This window comes from Oncorhynchus kisutch, linkage group LG13 (genome assembly GCF_002021735.2).
Source record: "Oncorhynchus kisutch isolate 150728-3 linkage group LG13, Okis_V2, whole genome shotgun sequence".
Classification (NCBI taxonomy): Eukaryota; Metazoa; Chordata; class Actinopteri; order Salmoniformes; family Salmonidae; genus Oncorhynchus; species Oncorhynchus kisutch.
The window spans coordinates 69,905,933-69,926,890 of NC_034186.2; the positions used below are offsets into that span (position 1 = coordinate 69,905,933).

A 20,958-nucleotide genomic window follows, 5' to 3' on the forward strand; every position below is an offset into this window, starting at 1 on the left:
CAATAAATCAAATTAAATGTTAATCGGTCACATACACGATTAGCAGATGTTAATGTGAGTGTAGCGAAATGCTTGTGACCGAGCAGCATAGGCAAGATGCAATAGATGGTATAAAATACAGTATATACATATGAGATGAGTAATGCAAGATATGAAAACATTAGTAAAGTGGCATTATTAAAGTGACTAGTGTTCCATTTATTAAAGTAGCCAATGATTTAAAGTCTGTATGTAGGCAGCAGCCTCTCTGTGTTAGTGATGGCTGTTTAACAATCTGACGGCCTTGAGATAGATGTTAACAATACTGTTATTAAGGTTAAAAAGAACCACTGAAATGATTGGGGTCTTATGTCCATAGCCACAGTAAGTAGGGGTGCTGCTGCACACAAGTACACACAAGGGAACCACACCTGCAAAGCTCATTATGCATAAAGTACACACAAGGGAACCACACCCGCAAAGCTCATTATGCATAAAGTAAGTCTGAATACTAACTACTGAGAAGTGCGTACGGCCGATTGAAGTTAATTTAACAAGTGACATCAATAAGGGATAATAGCTTTCACCTAGCTAGATTCACCTGGTCAGTCTGTCGGGGAAAGAGCAGATGTTCCCTACAGTGTATGTAGACACTGGTGTGGTGCTGTTATAGAATAAAGCCTCATGTTAAAAAGTAGCTCTTTAAAGACAAAGAAAAATATATTTTTAGGGGTGATGTCATTATGTCCAGCTGTTTTCATCAAAAAGATAGTTCAATGGAAACTCACCCTAGCAGACAACTGTCACATCTATTTTCTATGCGAACTTTCTAAATGTCGACCCCAAAAAATAAATCACTGGACAAGTTAATGGAAACATAGTTACTGTTGTGGTTGTACATGTATTGATTTTATTTGTTTGAGTATCATGGTGTGGAGTCTCCTCAGGTGTTACTCATCTCCATTTACAGTACCTCGCTATGATTTCCCCAAGCTGGGGGAGACGATGGAGAAGGAACTTCCATTCCCAACATGAAAATCAACCAGAGGAAGAAAGAGGCTCTCCAAGCCAACATATGGAGATCAGCTCTTGTATCTGGCTGTTGCAGCAATACAGTACCAATTTCAGGTCTCTCCTTTAGTGTAGATATAACCATCTTGGTAAGGGAGATCAGAATGTACCATCAGGCTTTTGGTCTTAATAATGAGTCTCTGCAGAGCCTTGCTGATGAGCATGTGTGCCAGTGGAGGAGCTGAAAGCAGTCCTGAAGTCCCCTCTGAACAAGGAGATAAGACTATACGCATCAAGATTCTGATCAAGGCATCCGGGTCAACATCGATGGTGGATGAGTACTTCTTGAGTACCATTCCAGTCTTGGGCTCCATGAGGTATGTCTTATGGCACCACCTACTACATGCTGAAGATCTGTCTGAAGATGCACAAAATTTACTGAAGGCTCTGAAGGCCGACGAGTGAGAATGTCAGAGACCGTTTTGATTGTGTTTATCAAGATCGAGGGATGTTTTTTCATAAGTGCCATTTATTATATAAGGAAAATGTATATTGCCCAGAAATTCCTTTTGCATATCCATACCAATTTAATCTCTATAACCTACAGCATGAAATCTATTCTTTTTTTAAAGGATTCTATCACCACCATGACAGTCAGATGATTGCATAATCCCCAAATGTTTTTTTTGCTTCTGGATTTGAAACGAATCCTAGTTAATACTTAATATTACTTGCCTGAAATATAAAGGAGGTGGTTTACAAAGGATTTTATACTCTCTCAGAATGTTCTTACAATATTCTTATGTTATTACATCAGAAGAATGGAGAAATAACAGAGTATATCGGTTTAATGTTAATGATTACATCATATTTTTTATAAATTCTTGTCAAGTTGCAGAAGTGTCTAGTCCTGAATCTCAGCTCCATCTTTACATAATAAACAAATCAAAACATTTCAGGTGAACCGGTAACAAATACTTTAGACAATCACACATTTTGAAATAAAAATGAAGCGCCGCTGTATGCTTCAAGTAAATATTACTTTCACCATTTGCATCATGTTAGTCAGAATGTATCTTTCAAAGTCAGTAATTTTCTGTACCATCTGAATCTAACACTTAGCAGGGTTATTTACTGTCACATTGACACCTGAATCTGATCAGCTGTCCCTTTTTCTCCCTCTGTTACAAAGACACCAAAGTTGAACTATCTGTAGCTCCATGAGATGAGATGGACCTCTCCTCAACATCAAGCACCTCATATCACCACTGACTGAACCTGTGAGCCCAATAGTACTGGCACTGTCCATCTCCAGACCCACCCCTCTCTCTGTCTCTTCTGGTCCTGATGTAGGACAGGGACATCCATTTCCTCCAGTATATTCATAACAACAGGTTGACATTGTTGCTAGGCCTGTAGACGGCTGTATTCAGACAGGGCTGAGGACTTCTTCACCCCGTCCCAGATGCGAGCTGCATAGTGAAACCTGTCACAACATAACAGTAAAACATATTTTTGAGTACAGTTTTGCCTAATTTCCAGCCAATCACAAAATGTATACAGTGAGTGACAGACACGCCAGCACTTGTGTCCCTCTGTGCTTCCCTTACCAGTTCTTCTCTGTGAGGATGGTGTGTGACAGCTGACAACGGGACATGGCCAGGATTTGGCTGCGGAGCTTGGAGACCTGAGAGGAGAAGGTGGGGTGTCCTCTGTAGCCCGGGAGGAGAGAGAAGAGAGGGGCAGACCCAGACCCTAGAACAAAACACCAAGACACAGACATGGGGAATCAGTATCACAAAGGAATGAGAGAGGAGAACATCCACAAATGTAGACAGAAGTGTGTGAAAACTAAGACATGGTATTTGCTCTGACCTGCTTTGGTTAGAGCGTCCTCCCCCTCATTCTCCATGAGGGGCAGCAGGAACATATTGACCTCTGTTTCCAGGTAGTCGCGGTCCAGGCCAGGGAAAATATTACAGTCCAGCATGGACAAAGTGCCTGCATACAGAAATCAATACATGCTAACTAAACCCATGTCTGCACACTTCATGGGGCTTTTTAATGACATTTGTCACTGCTTTGCACTTCTCACCCTTCAAAAAGATGCACGTGCAGGAATCCTAATATAGAAACAACACAATAGTATAGTGTTTAAATATGTGAATGTTGTGATAAGCCTGTTGGTACATCCTCTCTAGTCTAACCTTTATATTTCAGATGGGAGTGGGCCATCAGCTTGTCCACTGCCATGTGCATCTTCTTCAGGTTTCTGGGACAGAACTCATCACGACTAGATTTGTTCTGCAGGAACACTAGACAACAGAACAACACATTATTGAGCGTTCAGTACACTGAGCCGGAACTAGAGTGTGTGTGCGTCTGTTTCTGCGTCTGTCACCTATGTGAGGGTAGTACTCTGATCCCTCTTCGTTGCCAGAAGAACCAGTGCTGTCGTGGCTGGCTGAGGGGGTGGAGGGCTTCAACATCTCTGCTGTCTGGAGGAACCTGGTCAGAGACAATATCATCATCACCACAGAGACACTTCGTACAACCTGGTCAGAATATTCACACAGCACAACAAACAACATGAATATGATATCAGAACATTCCCAATGGTGTGACAGTGGAATGGACGAGAGGTTGTAAAACATTTCCCAAAAATATTTCCATGGTGATGAGTGGAAAAGGTAATGCTACAGCCAAAATACACTCAGACACGGAACAAGGAACACCACCCTCCAATAATGATCCTACCCGCCCTGATTTGAAAATCCCATGATAAGCATTAGTGAATCAGTGCTAATGGACTCTTTTTTTCCAGACAGGTGGGGTGGTTACCTGTAGAGGTTGATGTCAGTGAACCAGTCTTGAATCACAATGACCACGTGGCACACTGTGAACAGGAAGGCAGTGATCTGAAGAGACTGATTCAAAAAGAGCAGAGGTGAAAGAGTTAGTTATAACACCTTAAGAGAACAGTAAAACTTACAAGCCGACTTCAACATACAGTATGGGAACACGTTATGCAAACAGACAGATGTTTTAAGACTCAATCCTAAAACTGGATCAGATTAGACAGGAAGTAGCTCTCCTTTAGAGCCTCTGTTGCCCAGTGCCCCCTGCTGGCTCCTCACTGACCTGCATCTCCACATAGGTGTGAGGGAGGTTGTACTCTGGAGGCAGCTTGCGGTCATTGTTGATGAGGTGATCCAAAATGGAGGGGCTGAGAATGGGCTGGAGAAACACACAGGGAAGAGGAACACATTGGTATAGAAAATAATGTTGGAGCAAGAAGAATGGTACATGAATAAATACCAAATTAGAGATACAGCAAATTGCCTTAACCGCTGATGCTTTAATCTGACCTGTGTGTCCAAGAAGATGACTCTTTCCTGGGTAATGTAGAAGTCAATACCAGTGCTCTGGTTCCCTCCTCTCTCTTTGATCTCCTGAGTCTGAGCCCTGAACACATAGCCCCTACACAAACACACAGATACAATACAACCATCTGTTACCGTTTACTTTCAAATTGAATTACATTAATTTAGACTATAACAATATACAACACAATATTCCCTGTCTTTATAGATGGAAAGAGCTCCATGTAAGGAGGTGCCAATAGAACAATACCTTTGGTCTTCTTCAGGTGCGTTGGCAGACAGGAGAGACATGATGGTGGATTTCCCTGTTCCCTGCAGGCCAATGACTCCCACTACCAACATGTCTGTCTGGTCCCTTAGGTACTGTAACACAGGACAACACAACATGTCTGTCTGGCTCAGTGTTCCTCTGGAAAAATGTGTAGCAGTGGGGAAAAAGGTTGCAGTGGAGGGGGTTAAGAGGTGGGTGCGGATCTCCCCGGAAAATGTTTATGTTGAAGGACTGAGAAGCACATGTGATTTTTTTTAAAGTCCATTCTTCTCCAAAATGAATGAAAATAACATTATGCTGACACCATCTAAATGATCATTTCCACCTTCAGAAGTGAGCCCAATAATATATTGGTAAAATGATTTTAATATATTGGACCATGCATGGTCAACATTATCAGGTATGGTATTAGCGATAAGCATTATCACCTGTAGCCCAACCAAAAAAAGGCATAGTGTCTAGAAATAAATTGGCTGAAGCATGGTGTCACGACCTGCATTTACCCTATTGAGCTAATCATTAGCTAGATCCCAAATGGGATCTTTTAATTAAAACTTCTTTAGACTAGGGGGTGTTATTTTCACGTCCGGATGAAAAGCGTGCCCAAAGTAAACTACCTATACTCAGGCCCAGAAGCTAGGATATGCATATTATTAGTAGATTTGGATAGAAAACTCTGAAGTTTCTAAAACTGATTTAATGATGTCTGAGAGTATAACAGAACTTATTTGGCAGGCGAAACCCCAAGGACAAACCATCCAGGATTTTGTTTTGTTTTGAGGTCACTCTTTTCAATGGTTTTTCTATGGTGATCTGGATTTCTAAGGAACTTGCTTGCAGTTCCTATCGCTTCCACTGGATGTCAACAGTCTTTAGAAATTGGTTGATGTTTTTCCTTTGTGTAATGAAGAAGTAAGGCAGTTCAGAATGAGGGTCAAATGAAGTGAACTGTTTGTTAATGTACACTTTGTTTTTGTCCGGTATTGAACACAGTTTATCCCGTCTTAAATTGTATTGATTATTTACGTAAGAAAATACCTAAAGTTGTATTAGGAAAGTTGTTTTGAAATGTTTGGACAAAGATTACAGGTAATTACAGCTAATTTTGTAGTCATTTTGCGCGACTTGGAACCGGTGTTTTTCTGGATCAAATGCGCCAAATAAATTGACATTTTGGATATATAACGACGGAATTAATCTAACAAAAGGAGCATTTGTGATGTTTATGGGACATATTGGAGTGCCAACAGAAGAAGCTCGTCAAAGGTAAGGCATGAATTATATCTTTATTTCTGAGTTGGTTTATTTCTGAGCGCCTGGCGGGTTGAATTATGATTGTCTGTGTTTGTTTGGTGGGGTGCTATCCTCAGATAATCGCATGGTTTCCTTCGCCGTAAAGCCCTTTTGAAATCTGACATGTTGGCTGGATTAACAAGTGTAGCTATAATTTGGTGTATTGCATGTGTGATTTCATGAAAGTTAAATATTTCTAATAATTTAATTTGAATTTGGCGCTCTGCCATTTCACAGGATGTTGTCAAATCGATCCCGTTAATGGGATTTGATCCCTAAGATAGTTAGCATCATATTCATAAATTTGTCCCAAAACAAACTGTGCATTATGAATTGATGTGCATTGAATGCTTGTCAGAATGGATGTTTACCTCCTTATGGCACTCGCAACTTACATCTGCCTTGAGAGGAATATTTCTCTCACATAGAAGGCACAACAACAAACCGATTAGGTAAACTGTTATACTATGGGGTTTTGAGGTCGACCGATTATGATTTTTCAACGCAATTAATATGATCAAATCCAGAAACGATCATTTCCAAAAAACAAAACATTTATTCTTTCAGTGAAATACGGAACCGTTCAGTATTTTATCTAATGGGTGGCATCCCTAAGTCTAAATATTGCTGTTACATTGCACAACCTTCAATGTCATGTCATAATTATGTACAATTCTGGAAAATTAATTGTTAGGAAGAAATGGTCTTCACAGAGTTCGCAACGAGCCAGGCGGCCCAAACTGCTGCATATACCCTGACTCTGCTTACACAGAACGCAAGATAAGTGACACAACTTCCTTAGTTAAAAGAATATAAATATTCTTATGCACGTTTAAAAATATATACTTGTGTATTGATTTTAAAGAAAGGCATTGATGTTTATGGTTAGGTACACCTTGGTGCAACAGTGCCTTTTCCCAAATGGCTTGTTAAATCGTCACCCATTTGGCAAAGTAGTAAATTAACAGGCACCGCATCGATTATACGCAACGCAGGACAAGGAAGATAAACTAGTAATATCATCAACCATGTAGTTAACTAGTGATTATGTTAAGATTGATTATTTTTTTATAAGTTAAGTTTAATGCTAGCTAGCAACTTACCTTGGCTCCTTACTGCACTCGCGTAACAGGTAGTCAGCCTGACATGCAGTCTCCTCGTGGATTGCAATGTAATCGGCCATAATCGGTGTCCAAAAAATGTTGATTACCGATTGTTATGAAAACTTGAAATCGGCCATTCCGATTAATCGGTCGACCTCTAATGGTGTTGTCTGGTTTTTCTATTCATTTATTTTGCAAAGGAAAAGTTCATGTGGACTGTCCTAGCACCTTCAAAGTGCCACAGCTAAATGACTGCAGCAGAAACACTGATCTGGTCCCTTAGATACTGTAATGCAGGACAATAAATCTGATACACAACATGGAACATGTTGCCTGGCTACAGATCTGTTACACATGTGTATGGCATGACAACAATAATCAGAAGAGCTTTACCTCCATGGCGCTGTCACACCAGTTCATCTGATCGTCCACCAGCTTGATGCTGTGCTTCATCTTCTCAGGGGGGACGAGCTTGGTCTGGCCAATCACAGCTGTAAGTAATGTGCATGTGTTAGAGATTGTATTCACTGCTACAGTAAATAAACACTTATGATGGCTAGGGTAATGCTGATGACCAGTATTGACTCACGGTCGACAGCACCGCTGGAAGCAGCTGCTCCCATGCCTCTGTTTTGGATCTGGTAGACAGGTTGGGTAGGGCGCTGGCCCTCCCTCTCTAGCTTTGAGGCCCCAGAGCCAGAGGCCGGAGAAGCCACCTCAGGAGGGGTCCCTGGTTTCCCCCCGTCCTCCCTGGACTTGATGAGCATGATGGGCTTCTCCAGGGCCTGGCCTCCACTGGTGGGTACACTCTGGGAAGGCTTGGACTGAAACAAAACAAGAGCCAATGCATTGTACTTGTTGTATTTACTGCCAAGAACCATGCATCTGAATTCATTAAAACCTTTAGTCAGCTAACAGACAACAACCTTCAGTAAGAGCATCTCTTCTTACCCGTTCTCCAGGGGGTTTTGCCAGGATGATGGGGGTCTTCTGAAGGAGTGGTCCTGGAGGCTCCTCACTGCCATCCTTCAAAGACCAGATGAGAAGTACAATAAACTAAGGTAGCCCATATAGATAATTTTCTCACATAGGAAAGCCTTGCACTCTTGTCCTTACCCTGCGTTCTCTGGGGACATATTCCCGATCTCGACTGGGACCAGAGAGGTTTTGCCCCGGGGGACCCACATCCCTGTCTCGGCGTCGCCTTCTCCTCCTTCCCTGTCCGTACATGCCAGGTTGACTGTGGCCAGATTCTGACATGTTGCACACTGTGGTCAACTGTCAAAATAACACAGGAACAGATAGCTACAACATCAGTTAAAATGTAATGCATTCTGATCTACTGAAATGCAGTGGCTAGCTACAGTAACATATTTGGGTGGAATGGATCTGAGGAGTGGCTCTTTTCACACTTCAGGGTTCTTAAAAGCGGAAGTAGCTGCAGGTGGGTAGGCGCACTTCCGGCAACAGAAATGCCAATGGCGGAATCGCGAAACATACGTTTTTGTAGTGTCCCGCAGTGCTCAAATTCCAAACATAAACAGACATATTTCCCCGAGAAATGATGAACTGATGTAGTAGTGTGGGCAGGAAATTAAGATACATCGAGGAAGAACATACGGTATATTTGCAGCTTTCATTTCAACCCTAGCCACTATCTTCCTACGTCAGACCGCAAGGGTCTGAAGCCGGGGGCTGTTCCTAGACATTTTCAATGGAAGGACTATCATCCCGCAACTACCTGAATATAAAAGGGCAAATGCTCGTCTTGGAGTTGATGTTCGAGAAACCGAGAACCAGGAGCCGGACACTTAACTGCTCTTGTGTTGCTGGCGACCACGACTATGCGAAACCTCCTCCTCTTGTTAACGTTAAGTGGTGAATGTTTATTATTAGCTAGATCAACTCGCTGTCCAGGTAAAGTGGACGGGAACATTTTAAATAAAATATATATATATACACACTACATGAACAAACCATAGAAATTACCATAGCTTTAGCCGGGGAAATTGCAATGATTGAATGAACGCCACTAGTCTTTCCAGGCCAACGACGCATATATTTAAAACACTTTCACTCGTCTTTCATTTTACAATACATATAGCTATTTCGTTAACACTTACATTGTGCGATTAATTTGGTTTTCAAGAAGGAATAGCTAATTGCTTTCCAGATAGAATCCACAAAACGGAAACAAAATCAGATGGTACCGCTGAAGTACAGCTCTCAAATTCTTTCGTTGGGAAACGAAGCCAGCTGCATAGGTTCCGGGCAGTTCAACGTGGTTTTGCTGGACGCCAGGGGTCTTATTCATTACGCCAATTCTGTTGTAAAATGGAAAACGTTTTGCAACGAATACGATAGTTTTTATTTGATATATTCAAAAAGGTAGGTGCTAGGTCCCGCCCCGTTTCGTTTGCTCTGTTTTCTTCCCTTTGGTTTTCAAACGGTAAACGCTTTCCGTTGCAAGACGTAATGAATACACCCCATAATTCCATGTTTTGTACACTGATTGAAGTTCCAACATTTTGTAAATGCAGTGTAAAATGTAGCACCGTTCATGTAGTTCAGGCATACTTTTAGCTTATCATTCTCTCCTCTCTCTCTCTCTCTCTCTCTCTCATATATATATATATATATATAACAGACATGGCATGCAGGAGAAACAGGGTGTCACAATAATTTCAGATGGATTTTGAAATGTCCTCTAAATGAACCTAGAATAAATCATGTGAATAGGCTTCAGTGCACAGATTTCAAACCATACATGCATGTGTAATGAGCCAGTGCCATGAAAACATGTTATTTTGTTGTAGAGGGTTAATATACAATATTTAGTCTTATTTACATATACAATATTTAGTCTTATTTAAATATAAATATTTGGTCTTACACCCTGGTAAGACTAAAAATATCAAAACAGTATTCCTCCGACTCGTCAGGAAAGCATGTAGTTTATTAGGCTACAGATTACATTAATTTGATGAATTTCACAGAGTGGTGAAGTGCATGGTAGTGCATCTGTAGAGTTGAAAATGAGATGGGAACCCATTTAACTTGTATTTTTTATTCAGAAAATTGGAATTTAACAGCAAATTGTATTTTTACGTGCAGTATTTTATCTGCAACAAATCAATTTGGTGGGAAAATGTGCACATTGTTTTTATGCGGATTTTGGAATATTCACATGATAATCTGTCACCAATTGGATGGAAACCTAGCTAGTGATGCAAAACTGAAGAAATAATAATCAAATAGAACCACGTGCATTTTTGTAGGCCTATATGGTATGATATCATGATCTAGTGCAGGAAGGTTTTATTACTATGTTATTGTCATTAGATTGTGCCATTAGGTTGTAGAGAAGATAAGTGTCCTACACATAACCTAAAAATAGTAATTTAGCTACTTAACAACAATATCGTCCTATTGTTACTCATTTAAATTCCTCACTTAGCTAATAAAATAGTCCTAATAATATAATAAGTTGAAATGGCATCACATTTAAATCCTCAATTATTGTATGCCCTTATGGACAGAGGTTACATTATGGGAAACAAAGGTACAGTGTGTAGTTTCTACAGCAGTCTTTCAACTTGCAATAGAAGTATGTGTAGCCTAATTATGAATGTGCTTGTTTATTTGTTAGTTTTTTTGTAAATGTGTGGAATTCGTTTAAATAAAATATGAATACTGGGAGTTGTAGTATAGCGTTTAGAAAGATGGCCACTGGTGCATACTGGGAGCTGTAGGCTTCACACTGACTCCACCCATTCCTGTTAAAACAGGAAATAGAGAATAAATGATGGAAGCCAAAGCAGGGATCATTAACGTTTTAAAAATGACTTAATAAAAGGTAATGTTTTTCGAAATGTTGCTACAGTTATGTACAATTCGTAGTAGGTGTTAGCTAGGTAATTTAAGTCAAAAAATGAATGAATCATTGTCAATTTCGCACGTGCACCAAACCAACGACATTATCGAATGGGGGAACGCGTTCTCTATTGATAATAACAACGTTGAGCGCGTCATTGCTTTGGAGAAAAATTGTTACGTCATCCTCACATTTGAGAATTAGCTTGTACGTTAGTGAGCGATGTAGCTACACACCTGTGTAGTTTAGAGTACATAATTGCAATAACTTGTTGTCTCATGTCTTGTTATGGGTGTATTCTTGACCCTATTCTGTTGCAAAACGTTTCGTAAACGGAAGCAAACGAAACGGGTGGGACTTACCTGCATTTGTCCAATTTGCAATTGTTTGGACTAGTGATGACACCCTGGGTTGTCTGAATAAAAACATTTGATGATAACTTGTGAAGTAGCAATCTGCGTTGCCCAGCTAACGGTAACGTTAGTACCATCAGATCAGGAATAGGCGACAGTTCCAAGTAGCTAGTAACGTTAGTGGTTAGCTGTACAATATAATGGAAGTTAGCAACCCGCTTGGTCAATATTAGCAACGTTTTGCAGAAACTGACATTAGTACTAATATTTTGCCTTTGAGAGTTGAACTATCACAGTAATACCGAAGATACTGGTAACTAACCCTTCTTCTATCTGTGATACAGTAGTAGCAAGTTATTCTGACTTAATCCATGTCACTATATCATCTGTGTGTGTCAGTCTGTGTGTGGATTTCTCTTTGCTTACTTTGTGTCACTCAAAATGTAGGGAGCCAGTATATGGTTGCTATGGAGATGGCTCCAGAAGACATAGTGATTCAGGAGACCTTGGGGGCAGAGGTGGAGCTACTGGAGGATATGAACAAAGCCCACAAGCAGAGTCCACCGGTGAGTTGTTTAAACAGAGTTGATACAGGCCAGAGACTACAGTTATCAATGATATCCTATCAGTGTTCACAGTGGTATGTCATCCATCCCAAATTATGTACAGCGGGAGAGTACATATCATTTTGATAGGTGTCAATTTAGATACTGATTAGTTGGATGAATTTTTCATTATTTACATTTTTAAACCAAATTCCCTTTCAGTCAATTCAGTCTGGCAGGGAAATGGAATTGGCTCTGTATCCCTCTTGAATGTATCCCTATCTATACTTCTCTCTTTCCTCTCTCAATGCCTTCTCCATCAGCTGCCTTGTTATTTTTTCTTTCTCCTTTCTCCTCTACAGGACAGGGAACACTCTGAAAATCCCAACTTTATTTCTTCTCCTGTACACTTGGTACTTTTGATATGTTTTTCTTTATGTAGACTATTAAAGGAGACGTTCACTCTTTTGAAATAAATCTGTATTTTGGATGTAAATGGCATGTTATTGAAGTACCCAGACATTTCTTTTTGCGATTTCACTTGTTTTTGGGAAGTGTACCCCAACAGCGATATACTTCCTCATACTCGTTTAGCAGTTACAAGGGCATTATAAAACGTGAACAAAGGCTCCAAAAACACTCAAGTACATATTTTTAGAAACAGCAACTCTCTCAGTATAGTGATGCAGGTCTTTAGATATTGTACACATGAAATTGTGTGATCCAAACTTTATCCGCACCGTTATATTCCATTTTGTGTGACTCCAGTGATACTTCTCCGTGTAACCCATGATACTTTTCCATGTGTGTATGTGCAGGCTACATGGAGAAGTGGTACAGATGGATAGGGGAAACTGCTCGAGTCGCACGAAACGTTGGTAGCCATGAAGTGCTTTTAAAGGCTGGTCATAGCTCACATCAACATTATCCTCCCGGATACCCTATACCCACTACAATTTGATTTGCATAGTGCCCCAACAGATCCACAGATGACACAATCTCAATCGCACTCCACACTGCCCTTTCTCACCTGGACAAAAGGAACACCTATGTGAGAATGCTGTTCATTGACTACAGCTCGGCGTTCAACACCATAGTGCCCACGAAGCTCATCACTAAGCTAAGGACCCTGGGACTAAACACCTTCCTTCCTAAACGACTTCCTGACGGGCCGCCCCCAGGTGGTGAGGGTAGGCAACAACACATCTTCCACGCTGATCCTCAACACAGGGGCCCCTCCGGGGTGTGTACTTAGTCCCCTCCTGTACTCCCTGTTTACCCACGACTGCGTGGCCAAACACAACTCCAACACCATCATTACGTTTGCAGACGACAAAACAGTGGTAAGCCTAATCACCGACAACGATGAGACGGCCTATAGGGAGGAGGTCAGAGAACTGGCAGTGTGGTGCCAGGACAACAACCTCTCTCTCAGTGTGAGCAAGACAAAGGAGCTGATCATGGACTACATACAGGAAAAGCCGGGCCGAACATGCCCCCATTAACATCAACGAGGCTGTAGTGGAGCGGGTCAAGAGTTTCAAGTTCCTTGGTGGTGTCCACATCACCAACAAACTATAATGGTCCAAACATACCAAGACAATCATGAAGAGGGAACAACAAAACATTTCCCCTCAGGAGACTGAAAAGATTTGGCATGGGTCCCCAGATCTTCAAAAGGTTCAACAGCTGCACCATCGAGAGTATCTTGACTAGGTGCATCACCGCCTGGTATGGCAACTGCTCGACATCTGACCGTAAGGCGCTACAGAGTGTAGTGCGTATGCCCCAGTACATCACTGGGGCCAAGCTTCCTGCCATCCAGGACCTATATAATCGGTGGTGTCAGAGGAAAGCCCATAAAATTGTCAGACTCCAGTCACCCAAGTTATAGACTGTTTTCACTGCTACCGCACGGCAAGCGGTGCCGGAGCGCCAAGTCTAGAACCAAAAGGCTCCTCAACAGCTTCTACCCCCAAGCGATAAGACTGCTGAACAATTCATCAAATGGCGAACCGGACTATTTACATTGTTGTGTTCAGCGATTGTGACAGATAAAGTTTGATTGATAAAGGTGTGATTAAAGTTCGGAATGACAGAATATCATGTGTATTGCTGGTGGGGTAAGTTTCTCAAAAACAAGTGAAATCTCAGTGTCTGCATACTTCAATAAAATGTCATTTACATCCAAAATATAGAACTTATCTTTTTAATCAATTGATTAAGAAAAACTACTCTGGCTGTTAGGCTTTAAATATGCTGTTTCCAATGCTCGATTTATTGACATTCACTAGTCCCTGCGTCATATGTAAGCAATTGGCAAACAATAATATATTTGTAGTCAGTCAATAGTCATCACTTTGTAAACTATTGATTGATTAATTTACTCACTTTGTCTCTAATAAGTAATTTTGCTGTGAATTGCAGGAGATCCCCAGGTTTTCTGTGCCACGTCCATTCTCCATGCCAGAGGACTCGAGTGACGATGACTGTGACCTGTCAGGGGACAGCATCTCTGCTTACGGCATGCATTCCATGGAGCTGGGGGGAAAGTGCTGGGAATGTGGCGTGCAATTCAAGTCTGGCCAGGAGTTGATCAAACACTTTGAGAGCCACAGATCCAAGGTCTCAACGTCCTGCAACATATGTCAGGTGACTTTCAGTCGCACAGTATCACTGGCTATGCACCTAGTCAACGCACACCCAAACTTAGTCCTCCATTGCAGTAACTGCCAGCTGCATTTCAGCAACTTGTGGGATCTCAACAAGCACATTGGAATACACTTGTTCACCGAGTTGTTAAATACACCCCTAGAGGACATCTCAAATAAGGACTTGAATAGCAGTGAAGAGACTTTAAAGGGACAGTATACTCTACCTTCAGCCTTGGCCGTCAAACATGAGGACAACTCAAATGATGGCTTGAATGGCAGTGAGGAAACTTTAAAGGTACATTATACTGTACCTTCAGTGGTGGCTCTTGACCATGAGGACACCTCAAATGATGGCTTAAATGGCAGTGAGGAGACTTTAAATGCACAGTGTACTCTACCTTCAGCAGTGACCCTAGATCATACGTATAGCATGGAAAGCAATGGGAGAATGACAAAGACCAGACATAGGCTGGAGGAGGAGGAAGATGTCAAACCAGACCCTTCCACTCTGACCCTAGGCCCCTCCATTCTGACTCCCTCACTGAGGATCCGTGTAAAACTGGAGAGAGGGGTTGAGGTTGATGGCGCCCCCCTCCAGTCGGATGAGGGTATCAGCGATGGAGAGGGGAGTGAACATAGTGAAGACACTGAGAGTGCTGGAGGAACAGACAACGACAGGTTAACAGAGAGCAGCGGAGAAACTGATATCGATGAGGAGGACATCATGCTGAGTGAAGAAGAGCAGGAGGAAGTTAAAAGCAAACGGGAGGATAGGAAGAATGACATCCAGAGCGAAAAAGAGGACGAGGATGCTGAGATGCTTATTGACCAAGAGGGTGAGCCCTCCTCGTCTGAGCGGGAGTCAGAATTTGACCCAGAAGAGTTATCAGATTCTGACTCGGGGTCCAGCAGCACTGGGGAATCCAGTGGGTCTTCTTACACTCCTGTGCGCGCACGGAACGCCAAGACCCGGCCATCCCGGACTAAGCAGCCCAAGACCAAGTTGTCCCAGGTCAAGCCTTATTATTGCATCTATTGCACCAAAGGACCGTATCATAATATGGACTTTCATGTGAAGACCTGCAATATGAAGGACTTTCAATGCTCTTTATGCCAAGCCGTCTTCCCTACCGAGATGGCCATGTTGGACCATGAGGTTCGGACTCACTCTGAAGCCATATCGGGCCAAATGTACACCTGTGAGTTCTGCCGTCAGGTCTTCCCCGATCTGGCCATCTACAAAAACCACAACTGTCCCAAAAAAAACACATCCCCCCCATATGTCCCTGATCACACTACGTGTATCCATTGTGGAACAGGGCCATTCACTAATATGGACGTCCATTTGAGAGGCTGCAGTTGGAAAGGTCTTACATGCACTGAGTGCAGGGTACTCTTCCATAATAGGAAGGCCCTGCAGAACCATAACGTTTCAGTTCACGGACAGCTTTCCACTACGTGTGCTGTTTGCGGCAGAGGGCCATTCACTGATATGGACTTCCATTTGAGGAGCTGCTCTAGGGATCGGTCCTTCCAATGCTCTGAGTGCAAAGTCCAATTTCCTTCTGAGAAATCCCTGGTGGACCATAATCTTCAATATCACAGTGCCACATCAAAGACCTCTGACCAAGGTGCCTGTGTTTATTGCGGCAGTGGACCATTCACTAGTCTGGACATCCACATGAGGACCTGCTCTAAGCAGAAGGGCTTAAAATGCTCTGTGTGCAAAGTTGTTTTTCCTACTGAATCGGTCCTGGCTGATCATATGGTTTGCTATCATAGCACCCCATACCATGTCCATAGCACCCCATACCAAGTCCAGAGCATCCCATACCAAGTCCAGAGCACAGACTCAGAGACCCCTGAAGGTACCTGTCTCTATTGTGGCAGAGGTCCATTCACTAGTCTGGATATCCACTTGAGGACCTGCTCTGGGAAGAAGGGCTTCAAATGCTTTGTTTGCAACGTTTTCTTTCCTACAGAGACAGCCCTGGCCGACCATAAGGTTCTCTTTCACAGTATCCCATCAGAGACCCCTGACAAAGGTACCTGTGACCATTGTGGCAAGGGGCCATTCACTAATCTGGACAACCACATGAAGACCTGCTCTAAGAGGAAGTGCATCCAATGTTCTGTGTGCAAGTTTTTCTTTCCTAGTGATGTCCTGGCCAACCATATGATTTCCTATCACAGTACCAAATCCAGAGTTCAGAGCCCAGTCACAGAGATGCCTGACAAAGGTGCCTGTGTCCATTGCGGCAGAGGGCCCTTCACTAGTCTGGAACATCACATGAAGTACTGCAATAAGCAGAAGGGTATCCAATGCGTTATGTGTAAAGCTTACTTTCTTACTGAGGGCAGTCTGGTGGACCATATTGTTTTAGCTCACGCTGACAAGCTGGTCACCCAAGCTGGTGGGTCCTCCGCTACGACTTTCTCCTTCGTACCCATGGCTATCTCTACCACCTCAGGCCAGCAGAGCCCCAGTAGCTCCACCCTGATGTGTTGCAGTAGTGGAAATAAGGAGCTGAAACGACTGGCCCCAGTCCCAGTGTCTGATCAGGGCCACCGTGCAGTTGGCCAGCTAACACCTGCTGGACAGTCTGTGTCACTGCCTAGAGTAATGCTGTCTACCACCTCCTCTTCCCAGCCAGCTGTTCCTGTGGTGGCCACCTTGCTCATTGACAACACTGGTGGTGGTCCAGCGAAAATGGCCAGGCTGATCCCAGTGGCCCCACAGACCAACCCTCCCAAACCTCAGGTCACGGCGCCCACACATACTAACACAGCAAAGCCCCTTGGGCAGTTCTCTAACCTTCTGCAACAGACTGTCCATCAGGCAAAATCTGTCCAACAGCAGACACCCAGGCCCATTGCCCTAGCCATGGACCCTATCAGATCCCCCACCACCCCATCCCCTAGATCTGTCTCAGCCTCTGCCCCGGGGAAAATCACCATGATCCACCTCTCACCTGTCCATACCCCCCCTCTAGCGCAGTCTTCCCCCCTTACCCTTGCCTTTTCCCCAGCCCCTCTAAGCATCATGTGTATGTTTGTGAATAGAAGTAAGGAGCTGGCCCTGGAGAAACGCATGAAGATGAGCTGGCGCTCCAAGTGCACCTACACCTGCCGCCAGTGCGGCGCCGTCTCGCAGCAGCCCTCGCTCAGTGTGAAGCACCGCTACCTCCACCGGGGCTCCCGGCGGTACCGCTGCCACTGTGGTAGGTCGTTCCTGCGGCGGTTGCACCTCCTGCGCCACTACCTCCAGCACGCCCAGGCCACCCGCTACATATGCACTGCCTGCGGGGAGACCTTTGACGGGGCAAAGTGCCTCGCACAGCACATGGTTGGAGCTTCCAACACGACTCGATGTCCCGGTGACAGCATAACTTTGAAGCTGAGGAAAGCGTGCCGGATGCCCTTCTCCTGTCACTGTGGGCAGGTGTTTTGTAGGCCCGCTGCTTTTCTCTGGCACAAACTGAAAAACACCCAAAGGACTTAACACTGAAATGGGCCCACAGCAGGGCCCTATTCAAAGCAGTGGTTTTTCCATGGCTCACACAGACAGGCAAGCCTATCATTTACTATGCTTAGGGATAGAAGAGGACAATGCAGTTTGTGGACTTGTTTGACTTTTTTTTACTGTGATTGAAAGATGATTCCTTATGAAATAATCTATTTATGTATTGGTTTAAAATGTGTTTTCACTTCCACTAAAACATTGTTTTTACCAAAAATACAATCTTATTAAAATGATATATTTGACTTGAGTTGTCTTTGTAAAAGGTCATAGGTAATTTGTACATTAGAAGACTAAAGCATTATCATTAATTCGGTTGCATGAGATGGCAATATTACCTATAAGTAGGTTATGATTTAGCTGGTGGAACAATACTCATTCTAAAACTTCCATTCACCAATGGCTTTTAATTGTCAGGAAGACCAGAAAATGTATTTACAATGCATGGTTTTATCATGGGCAAAAGAAAACCTAGAAACGTTTCACTTCACATTGTTTTTGCAGAATCTAAAAAAACAAAATATATATTTTTAAGAATGACATATCTTAACTCCAGTTTATGAAAATGCAGAAGTCCAGTTTAAATACAACCATGGGAATAGTTGTCCTCACAAGGTGCTTGATTTGGTAATGCCCCAGATTACCAGCCTTACCATTGGGGCTGGAGAACAAGTACAATTTGTGGATTCACAAAGTGAATAACATAAATTATGCAAATAAGACAATGCTGTGCCACTGACCCATAATTCCCCATTCACACTTGAGTGTAACATGTATTGACAGCTGTGTTCTAAAAATGCACCCTCATTTAAAGACTGGCCACTTTTAATCCTACCTGTGTAGTAAGTATAATTTGGCTGTTACTAGTCCAAAACAATCCATGTCACACAAGTATTGTTTGGTAAAAGATTTCAAAAGTATTTAGACTGTGATGATGTATTACCCATAGGCTGCCACAGAGACCCAAGAATATGATGTCGTTTGACATTCATTCATGTCTATGACTGGTGTGTGATTGTCATGCATGTACATATCCTCTGGGGGGAGCTGTCACATCAGAATTAGAATAACAGTGAGCAATGTCTCCATGTACTTTATGCAGGTTGACGTTTATTGTCGTGAGTCTTGCCCTGGAGGCAGAACTTAGCGGTTTTCCGCTAGATGGGCCAGCTGCAAAGTCAAAATTGCTATAGTGTAAAAATTTATGAAAACAAAAAATTTGGTTAGGCATTATGTTTAGCAGTGTGGTTAGGTTTCAAATCAGATTTTATGACTGTGGCTGTGCCAGATAGTGACCACTCTGCAGAGCTGCCTCCAGTACATGAGTCGTCCCAATAAATATCAGCCTGCGTACTTTATTAGGCTATGACACTTGTCTCTTGATCTTTATGAGAACAGCTTAACTATGTAAACTGACTGCTTCCCCATACAATCATCCTTAAGACAACAATATGTGTCAGGCCTTAACAGTCTAGATTAGTTCTTTATGCGAAAGAGTCTCTGTTAAATTCAGTCTACTTTGGTAACTCCACAGTACCTTAGGGAGTGTTGAGTCATGGCAACTGACTTGCAGTTTATCCCTCTGACTGAGGCCGTGTGAAGAGAAATTGTTTTATTTCCTAATCTAACAAAATGGAGAGGATTAGAACAGTTAGAGAACAGAGGTGTGTATTTTATAAGAGACCAGCAGCTCTCTCTAGTAATAAGGCAGTTGTCTCATACACTGGTGCCTCTGAGAATGTCACCGCTTTATACTTCCTGTTAGGAAAAATGTGTGGAATAACCATTGTTTTACTTGTGGAAAAAGGTATAATTGAAAGACGCTTTGAGGGAGGCTGTCAATACTGAGTGGCATTCAAAGACATTTCCCTCACATTTAAAAACGCTGTTTAAACCTCTTGTTCCATAGGAACCAGTCATTATGTTTAGGAGCCTCCAATGTAACTTGTAACACTAATAGCAGGAGTTAGGGGACATACTTTACAGAGCCATCAGTGGGTGAACCCATAGAGCCCCTCCCCCTCTGAGATGACACAAGCTACAGAACCAGAGGTTACTGGAGTTCTTGAGATTGTTAACGCAATACTTTGTACATTAAACACATCTGATAAAAATACACCAGTCATCTATATCAGACCCCGCTGTAGTAAAATGAAGTCCTTTTTCTTTTTTGTCTTTACAAGTACGAGTCTTTGTGTAGGGTCCATTCAGCCGCTGGGTCAGAAGACGATGCCAGCCTTGGTCCTGGCAGTAGTCCAAGTGGTGCCGCAGGTCAAATGTTAAATGCAGCTTTGGGGGGGAAGAGGATTCCCAGAAGGCTGGTAGCATCCATCTTACAGAAGGCTGGTAGCATCCATCTTTAGTCTTTGGGAAAGGCCTGCAGCGAGTGTGGTTCACCCAACCACACAGCCACGAGTCACCTGGAGAGAGAGAGAGAATAGTTAGAATCTACAGTGCAGGTTATTCTCAAGCATGTTCATATCAAGTTTGGTTGTGAAAGTTAAAGGTGCTAGACTTTTTTCTTTTTTTTTGCATTGTAATGTCAGAAAATGTCCATAATATTTCTGTCACTAATAGTGAAATGATAGTGTTTCACACTATTACTTACCCACCAGTGTTGTGATTGGCAGGGATATTCGCCTATTGATTTCTACTGCCGGAGCAGCATCTGTTGTCACACTGTGAAAGCTGTTCTGACTTTGTGGATGTGTTATCGAGTTGACACTTCAGTTTATGTGAGAAAACAAGCACTGAATAGTGTAGAGAGTCATTGTACCATCTAAACGCTGTGAAATATATTTTCAATAATAAAAAAAAAATCCTTTTTATAGCTGTTTAAAGTTGGTGGACCAAAACCGAAAGTAACAGCTGTAAAAACAATAATTTTTTTGTTATCGAAAATATATTTCTCAGCGATTTCACAGCAATTTAGTACAATGATTCCTTACACTATTAAGTGCTTGTTTTCTCAC

General features: G+C 42.6%; 3 protein-coding genes across 12 annotated transcripts in view; 1 reads left to right on the top strand and 2 right to left on the bottom strand.

Annotated features, from left to right (window-relative positions):
- Positions 1–1,820: 1,820 nt before the first annotated feature.
- smg9 (SMG9 nonsense mediated mRNA decay factor) lies at positions 1,821–9,662 on the bottom strand. 2 transcript variants are annotated; one of them, XM_020497771.2, is made up of 14 exons: positions 9,164–9,662; positions 8,157–8,318; positions 7,992–8,066; positions 7,630–7,864; positions 7,434–7,531; positions 4,624–4,736; positions 4,359–4,470; positions 4,132–4,227; positions 3,832–3,917; positions 3,392–3,498; positions 3,198–3,305; positions 2,866–2,991; positions 2,601–2,745; positions 1,821–2,476 (listed from the first exon to the last, which is right to left on the bottom strand). In XM_020497771.2, the coding sequence occupies exons 2-14, from the start codon at positions 8,298–8,300 to the stop codon at positions 2,398–2,400; spliced, it is 1,524 nt and encodes a 507-aa protein (XP_020353360.1). In that variant the 5' UTR covers positions 8,301–8,318; positions 9,164–9,662; the 3' UTR covers positions 1,821–2,397. The 2 variants fall into 2 exon arrangements, with proteins under 2 accessions (XP_020353360.1, XP_031693865.1); XM_031838005.1 differs by lacking the exon at positions 9,164–9,662 and adding an exon at positions 9,030–9,131.
- Positions 8,504–18,231, top strand: LOC109901795 (uncharacterized). 9 transcript variants are annotated; one of them, XM_020497759.2, is made up of 4 exons: positions 8,504–8,910; positions 11,715–11,833; positions 12,175–12,225; positions 14,240–18,231. In XM_020497759.2, exons 2-4 carry the CDS (start codon positions 11,726–11,728, stop codon positions 17,966–17,968), a joined length of 3,888 nt encoding a protein of 1,295 aa, XP_020353348.2. In that variant the 5' UTR covers positions 8,504–8,910; positions 11,715–11,725; the 3' UTR covers positions 17,969–18,231. The 9 variants fall into 9 exon arrangements, with proteins under 9 accessions (XP_020353348.2, XP_031693849.1, XP_020353346.2 ...); XM_020497757.2 differs by lacking the exon at positions 8,504–8,910 and adding an exon at positions 9,688–10,896; XM_020497758.2 differs by lacking the exon at positions 8,504–8,910 and adding an exon at positions 10,915–11,580.
- A 145-nt stretch (positions 18,232–18,376) lies between these two features.
- The window catches only part of LOC109901805 (intermediate conductance calcium-activated potassium channel protein 4), a 43,225-nt gene continuing 40,643 nt past the window's right edge, over positions 18,377–20,958 (bottom strand). Inside the window, exon 9 of the mRNA XM_031838006.1 lies at positions 18,377–20,406. Coding sequence (XP_031693866.1) covers positions 20,403–20,406 — 4 coding nt within the window. The 3' untranslated portion in view covers positions 18,377–20,402. The remainder of the gene's footprint in view (positions 20,407–20,958) is intronic.